Genomic DNA, 8528 nt, shown 5'->3' on the forward strand with positions numbered 1-8528 from the left:
AAAAGACTCAATAAATTCACTCCATTTAGCATGACGCTTGTTCAACTTGGTTTGTCCCTTAAGATACTTGAGAGTCTCATGATCGGTATGAATGATAAACTCATGGGGACGAAGGTAATGTTCCCATTCATGCAAAATGTGGACTAAAGCATATAGCTCTTTGTCATAGATGGGATAATTGAGTTGCGCTCTGGAAAGTTTCTCACTAAAGTAAGCTATGGGGAGCTTCTCTTGCGTTAACACACCTCCTATGCCATTACCACTAGCATCACAATGAATCTCAAAAGGCTTGTCGAAGTTGGGTAAAGCAAGCACGGGAGCATGAGTAAGCAAATTCTTAAGCTCATTGAATGCGGTATCTTGGGATTGTCCCCAAACAAAAGGCGCATTGTTCTTGCTGAAAGCATGCAAAGGCGAAGCAATGGTGCTAAAATCCTTCACAAAGCGACGATAGAAACCCGCAAGGCCAAGAAAACTACGCACTTGATGCAAGTTGGTTGGTTGCGGCCAAGTCTTAATAGCATTGATCTTGGACTCATCAACATGAACACCCTTAGAAGAAACAACAAAACCCAAGAAAATGAGCTTATCAACACCAAAAAGGCATTTCTCCATATTAGCATAGAGGCGCTCTTTTCTAAGAGTTTGCAAAACGGTGCAGACATGGGTGACATGCTCTTTGATAGATTTGCTAAACACAAGAATGTAATCAAAGTAAACCACAACAAATATACCAATGTAAGGGCAAAAGACATGATTCATGAGGCGCATAAAAGTTCCCAGTGCTTCTGAAAGACCCATAGGCATGACTAACCACTCATACTAACCAAACTTGGTTTTGAAAGAGGTTTTCCATTCATCACCCTCTTGTATGCGGATTTGATGGTAACCACTCTTAAGATCAATTTTGGAAAATATAGTGGCACCGCTAAGCTCATCAAGCATATCATCTAGGCGTGGAATGGGATACCTATAGCGAACGGTGATAGCATTGATAGGTCTACAATCAGAGCACATGCGAAAGCTACTGTCATGTTTTGGCACAAGAATGACCGGGACGGCACAAGGGCTCAAACTTTCACGCACATGTCCATGGTCGATGAGATATTTAGTTGCCTTTGTATTTCTTTGGTTTCTTTGGGGTTGACACAGTAGGGAGCTTTGTTCGGAAGAGGTGCTTCGGGGATGAGGTCGATTCGGTGCTCGATGCCTCGTAGAGGAGGTAGACCCGGAGGTAGCTCATCAGGGAAAACATCTTGAAATTCCTGCAAAAGAGAAGACAACACTAGAGGAAGAGTGTGAGAAGTGTTAGTTTGTGGTGAATTGTCCTTGCACACGAGGACATAGTGTAGGACACTAGATGGGTTCTCACACACTTCTCTTATCTCACGTTTGGTGGCAAATAGAACTAGGTTCTTGTTTTCGCTCATCGTGGAGGCACTCGATTTGGGCTTGTGGCGCTCACTCTCTTTTTGGTGGCTCACTCTCTCACTATGATCTCCACGATGGGTGGCTTGCTTGTCGGCGATCACTTGACTTGGCGACATTGGACGGAGGACGTACTCCTTGCCCTTCATCTTGAAGATGTAGTGGTTCGCTCGGCCGTTGTGGATGACTCCTCTATCGAATTGCCATGGCTGTCCAAGGAGAAGATGACAAATGGTCATTGGAACGATGTCGCACTCCAAGGTGTCTTCGTAGGCGCCGATTTTGAAGGAGACTCGTACTCGGTGCTCGACTTGGATGGTGCCGGAGTCACTAAGCCATTGCACTTTGTATGGATGTGGATGCTTCGTCTTGGGCAATTGGAGCTTGGAGCAAAGTTCTTCACTTGTGAGATTATGACAACTACCGCCATCGATAATGACCTTGACGGATCGTCCATTGATGCCGGCCTTGGTGTGGAATATGTGGCATCGTTGGTCTTCTTCTTGGTGATGTTGGAGAGTCAAGACTTTGGAGACAACAAGTGCGGGACTTGAGTCTTCATCACAAAAGACTTGTTCTTCTTCATTGTTCACTTGGCGGTGCATGGTGACTTGCTCAAGGGCTTCCATTTCGCCTTCACTCATGGAGTCATAAGTGCCATCGTCGTTGAAGACCATGGTTCACTTGTTGGTGCACTCATAGGACTTGTGGCCTCGGCCTCCGCAAGTGAAACACTTGAAGGAACTCATCTTGACGGTCTCATCGGTTGGGGTTGATGATGATGAAGCTCTCAGCTTGAAGTTGCTCGTAGGAGGATGGCTTGTAGTGATAGAGGCAAAGGTGTCCCATCTTTTGATGAGATGGTGGCCATCGTTTTGGAGGAAGTCGACTTTGACGATCCGACTATGAACATGCGAGGACGTCGCGCCTTAGCAATCGCTAAATCAACTCTGAGAGGTTATTGACCACGCCGGAGCACGATCAACCTAACCACGAAGGTCTATGTCCTGCAGGCAAACAAAGAACAAGCAAGAAACTGAGATTGCAATCTGGATATTGCGAATATAAGATGAAAGCATTATTGATCAAGGTGGGGTTCTGTGACGCCTTTGTCTGGTCGTTGAACACAAACGAAGTACGCGAAGTTGCAGCTATGGAGAACTTTAATCTAAACAAAACCCAAAGTCTAAGCGACGCCCTAAGGGCTGTATATATGGAGGAAGAGGGGGGATTTCGTGGCCCTTGGAGGAGGGGTCCGAAACCAACCCTAACTCTTGTTTCCCCAGACATACGGACTCTAAAAACAGCCTATACTTAAGTATTTCGAAAATACATGGGCCTGGCCCAATAATAAGGTGACGCGGCACCTAAAATAGCCTCTGGACGAAATTTATGAATTGGCATCTTGTATATTTCATCCAAGGCTTCATGCACTCCTTATGGTGGCTTCAAAGTCCTGAAATCATCACTTGTAACTCCGTTCTGGATCCCCATGCGCATGCCATCATCTCCATGCTTGAACTTGTTCCAAGGTTCATCTTTCTTGTCCAAGATAGGCCCTTCATTTGTAAGCAAAACAAATGTATCCAATTTAGGCAGCATCATATTCTCATGAACATTAGAATCGTTACCAAGAAACGAAAGTACCTGACAATTCAATTGGCGTGCGCGAGCTCTAGTAATTGGTCCAGTATGTATAGCAGCAGGGGTTCTGGGTGTAACAATGGTATTGATGTCCTCATCATGTAGTTGACGAATCTTTCTTGGAAGTCGACTTGTCGATGTTGGTAGTAGAAGGCTTTGTAGTCGGTGTTGGAGTCGTTAAAGCTTGGTTGTTGGAGAAGCCGTAGGACTTGGATGAGAACTTGGCATACTTGAAATCATCTTGCACTTGGCATTCCACTTTGGTACCTTGGTGCACTAGCTCGATGAGATTTGAGTATGGTTGGAAGTCGGCGATCTTCTTGATGGGATGATTGAGTCCATTCAAGAAACGTGCCATTGTTTGCTCATCATCTTCCGTGACATTGGCTATTATCATTGCAATCTCCATCTCCTTGTAGTATTCTTCAACGCTCTTTGTTCCTTGCTTGAGTTGTTGGAGTTTCTTGAAGAGGTCGCGGTTGTAGTAGGTAGGTATGAAGCGTGCTCTCATGACATCCTTCATTTGTGCCCAAGTAGTGATGGGTGGTTCACCTCTTGCCTCTCGGCGCTCTATGATTTGTTCCCACCAAATGAGGACATAGTCTTGGAACTCAAGGGATGCCATCGCGATCTTCTTCTCTTCTTCATAATTATGCAAACGGAAGATCTTGTCAACCTTCAAGGCCCATGAAAGTTACTCTTCAGGATCGTTGCTTCCGTTGAACTTGGGCATGGTGAACTTGAGCTTGCCATAGCGTTGCTCTTCATTGTGTTGGGGTCGGGGATGATGACGCCCATGTTGTTGATGATTTTTCAACTCGTGGTGCTCTTGGCGCGGAGGGTTGCCATCGTCATGTTGTTCTTGTCGTGGAGGATCTCCAATGTCTTCATGCTCTGTATTGACTTGTTGTTCTTGGCGAGCTTGTGGAGGAGCTTGTCTAGCTCGAGGAGGAACTTGACGATGCATGCGAGCTTGAAATCTTCATTCTTGAATTTCTTCGTGAAGTGCTTCCTCTTGTTCACGGGCTTGTCGGCTTCGGTCGGCTACGGCTCGACTCAAATCGCATAGAGCTTGTTGCGCCGCAAGTGCTTGAGCGTCACGGAGTTGTTGTTCTTGACGTTGTGCCAGGGCATCTTGAGCATTTTGGTGTACACGTGCTCGCCCTTCCTCTTCATGTTGGCGTTGTCGTTGCCGTTCTCGTGCTAGCGCAAAGGCCTCTTGAGTTTGACGTTCTCGGCGCACTTGAGATTCGGTGTCGCGTAGGGGATTGAGGCTTGCTTGACGATCGATGCGCGCGGCTCGGTGAAGAGTGTTCGATGTCGGTGTACTTGAGCCGGAGAGGGTGAAGTCGGAGTGTCGACTCGAACGGCTCCTTCTTGAAGTGGAAGAAGAGCGGTTGAGCAACAAAGCACGAATTTCGTCCATCCTTGCGTCATTATCTTGCTTGTGATCGTCGAGCTTGTGGTCGAAGTAGTCCCTTGTACGTTGCTCAGAAAGTCGCAAGTCGGCGGCAAGGTTGTCGATGCGTTCACTCATAGCTTGTTGCTCTTGATGAAAGGCACGTTGTGCACCAAAGAGGTGACTCTTGGTGACGAAGGAGTTCATGTCGTCGTCTTGCTCCACGAAGAGTGGGTTGGTAGAAGTACTTGGCCTATCCATCATTCCAAGACAAATGTGAGTGGTAGAAAGAGAAGAACGAGTGCCAAATGTACCTTGACCGAAGTTGAAAGTGGATCGAGGATCACTCCAATGTAGGACAAGGAAATAGCACAATTGGTACTAGCTCTTGTCGGTTTCTCACACCTACACAAGTAAAAGCTTTTGGTGGAGCTTGGTTAGGATGGTGGCACAAATTTTGATGCAATTGTAAGTGAGCTTCAATAATGTTGGAAAAGATTCGCAAGATGCAATGTAACAAGTAGACCAAGCATATAAGGTACACGGAGACACACACGCAAAAAGATAAATGGGGTTGTGCAACCAAGGGTGAGCCAAAATGTGGAATCCACAAAAATGCTCTTGTTACACAACACTAGAGAGACGCTAGCACGATTGCACAAAAGGCGGATACAAGAACTTGTGCACAACCTACTTAGCAAAAATGCAACGACTTCTATCCCAAATATGTTCTATGCAAGGTGTTGCTATGATATGGTCCAAGATGATCGAGTATGACAATCTTAATGTTGTAAGATGCTATGGTTCTTGCTTAAAAGATCTTTGCTTATCTTTTCTCTTTGCTTAAAAGCTTGTTTGGCTCTTTGATGTTTCAGCTCTTTTCTCATGCAATGCTTGACGAACCAAGATAGCAAATGAGTATGCGATGACAACTTTGTGACACAAGAGATGATACCACTATATGCAACAATGATGTATGTCATGATTAGATGATATGGTTCTTGCTTAAAAGCTCTTTGCTTATCTTTTCGACATAGTGAAGTTCTTCAAAATCGGGTCTTTGCTTGATCTCAGCTACGACCGAGTCAAATGTTTCATCAAGACAACTAAACAATTTGTTGGCCACATCTTTTTCGATGATATCTTTCACTCCTCGTTGATGCAATCCCGCAACAATGTTGGTTAGGCAATTAGTGAACTCCATGACACTTTCTTTTCAAATACTTTGGAAGTGAGCAAACATAGCACGAAGCATATCAGTATGTGCTTCCATTCTGATGATAAATACTTCATGAACATGTTTGATGGTGATAGAGGCGAGGGTCCCGATCTTTCGATGAGATGATAACTATCGATTTGGTGGAGACGACTTTGACGATCCGACTACAAACGTGCACGACGTTGCGCCTTAGCAATCGCTAAACCAACTCCGGGAGGTTATTGACCACGCTGGAGCACGATCAACCTGACCACGAAGGTCTATTCCTGCAAGCAATCGAAGAACAAGCAAGAATATGATTAAGCAATCTGAATATTGCGAGTATGGATGAAGTATTGATAAAAGTGGGGTTTCATAAGCGGTCTTGGTCTGGTCGTTGGACACAAACGAAGTACACGAAGTTGCAGCGATGGCTAACTTTTAACTAAATAAAACCCAAGTCTAAACGATGCCTTAAGGGCTATATTTATAGGGAAAAGAGAGGGGATTTTGTCCACCCTTGGCAAGGTGGGACTAAAACACCTCCTAAGTCGTTTTCCCTACAATATGGACTCTAAAAATAGATTACATGGGCCTGGCCCAAAATAAGGTGGCGCAACACCAATAATAAGCTATGGACGAAATTTATGAAAGGCCATCTTGTATATTTCGTCCACCATCTTGTATGTCATCATGGTGGCTTCAAAGTCCGGAAATCTCCACTTGAACCTCCGTTCTTGTTCTGTTCGCACGCACCTTCATCTCCGTGCTTGACCATGCTCCAATGTCCAACCTTCTTGTCCATGCTAGACACTTCAATTGCAAGCAGCACAAATGTATCTAAGTTAGGCAGCATCATATTCTCATGAACATTAGAAACATTACCAAGAAACGAAAGTACCTGATAATTTAATTGGCGTATCTGAGCTCTAGCAACTGTTCCAAGAGGTAAAACAGTAGGGGATATGGGTGTAACTGTGGTAGCCATGTCCTCATCATCCTCCCCTTCTTGAAAACAAAGCCGTCCTCGGCGTTTCTTAATCTGAAATCTGGCTAACAAAAGAGACAAGGTGTACACGTTGTATATGTATATGTCGTCCATTTTCACTGATCTCAGTTGGGGCACATGTGACACAGTTATACAAGAGCACCCTTCAAAAGTCGTGAAATATAAAGCCAATATATTATCGCAAGAAGTCAAAGGCATGAAAATATTGCAACTCAGTTTGCACATATAAGTGAAGCTCTTATTCATATCAAAAGATTGACAATGCTTATCATTAAACCATCCCAACAATGATGAACCATCACCAAGATTAGAGGTCATATCAAAATGATTAAACATTGGCACAATTATTTTCAAACGCATTTGATCCAAATCTGATTTATTCCCTGATTCACTTGATTCTTTTGCATCGATAGTTAATTCAATGGGTTCACTCAAAATTGTTTGAACACATGGCAAAGTCAAAACATCAACATAGTCCTCTAAAATAGCTGGTGTGATCAAAGTTATGGGTAGCTCACCGCATGGTGCATTTAAATTGACAAGACATTCATCATAATCATGTGGTGGTGGAAGATTAGTACCTTTGTCATTACCTCTTATGATCAACTCAGATGATGTAGGCACTCTCGGTGATGATGTGTCACATGGTGGAGGTGATGTAGTCCTCACAACAACGGATGTGGTTGTCATAGTATGCCTAGTAGTTGAAGGGACAATCATATCAACTCTTGGAATGTGCATCTCGTGCATGTTCTCCTTGTGGGCAACACGTCGTTTTATTTCCTGTTCAGCTTTGCAAGCAAGATGAAACAAATGGTCCATAGGATAACACTCTTCATGAATTAGTATCTCCTGAATCTCACGATTTAATCCTCCCCAAAATCTATCCATAAAATCTTCTTCACTTTCTTCTAAAGAGGAATGCAGGAAGGTAGTTTGTAAAGTATCATAATATTTCGTTACGGTGTCACTAGCTTGTTTCAAATGTTGCAACTTTTTAATCATGTCACGAGTATAATAAGCGAGAACGAATGTATGTCGCATGGCAAGTTTCAAATCATCCCAAGTAGTAGGTATATCATTAGGGTGTAGCCGACAATATTCAGTCCACCAAACTATAGCATAACCAGTGAAAGAACCAACCGCAACCTTAACGTTTTTACGTTCATCAAAATTATGGGAAGCAAATATATTATTTATGTCGAATTCCCATTCAATATATAAAGCAAGTCTAAAACAGCCATTAAAAGATGGTATAGGAACAGTAACCTGATCATGCGCATTTGGATGTTTATGCACCTCTCGTGATCGTTGTGGAATTTGCAAAGGTGGTGGCACGTCTCCCGCGATCGACAAAGCCCATGAATTGACCCTAGATCCTGTCATGATTAGTAGAAACAAGAAACAAAATCCAAAAATAATGTTCCTATAACTACTAGGATGTGGTGGTAAAACGCTCACAGTAAAGCAAATATCAATGTCTTACAAGTTCTTACCATGCAGCAGGCGGTGATCGGCAACCAGCGGTGTCAAGTAACTCCAAAAGTTGGGTAAAGCGATTGCCAGGTGAACGTATGTATACACGGTGTAGAAATATGTGGAGCTGGGATGACTTTATATATATGTGGGGGAAAATGCTACAACCACGTTAATTAATGCAAGTTGAATAATCGCTCAATGTAGTCGAGTGCTGGTTTTAGGCTAGACTGTACTAGAGACGCGAGCCTAAGACACAGACAAAATTCACGCACTGAATTGAATCGGGGATATCTTTCTTTTACCGAGGACCGGATCAATGAAAGGGCAAAAGGAAACAATGCTAGAAACTGTGCAACTTTTTTTAACCAAAC

General features: G+C 43.7%; 1 protein-coding gene across 1 annotated transcript; it reads right to left on the minus strand.

The window, feature by feature from the left end:
• Nucleotides 1-5882: 5882 nt before the first annotated feature.
• On the minus strand, nucleotides 5883-8236 carry LOC147975573 (uncharacterized). Its single transcript, XM_087519659.1, has 2 exons — nucleotides 7260-8236; nucleotides 5883-6482 (listed from the first exon to the last, which is right to left on the minus strand). The coding sequence occupies exons 1-2, from the start codon at nucleotides 8062-8064 to the stop codon at nucleotides 6361-6363; spliced, it is 927 nt and encodes a 308-aa protein (XP_087375785.1). The 5' UTR covers nucleotides 8065-8236; the 3' UTR covers nucleotides 5883-6360.
• Between the last annotated feature and the right edge of the window lie 292 nt (nucleotides 8237-8528).

Source organism: Triticum urartu, chromosome 4A (assembly GCF_056163025.1).
Source record: "Triticum urartu cultivar PI428250 chromosome 4A, HENAU_Tu73, whole genome shotgun sequence".
In the NCBI taxonomy this organism is placed as follows: Eukaryota; Viridiplantae; Streptophyta; class Magnoliopsida; order Poales; family Poaceae; genus Triticum; species Triticum urartu.

Coding starts and splice junctions, on each gene's coding strand:
- LOC147975573 (XM_087519659.1), bottom strand. CDS start 8,064: ATGACAGGATCTAGGGTCAATTCATGGGCTTTGTCGATCGCGGGAGAC. Junction 6,483..7,259: donor CATAAGAGGTAATGACAAAG/GTACTAATCTTC, acceptor TTGCAATTGAAG/TGTCTAGCATGGACAAGAAG.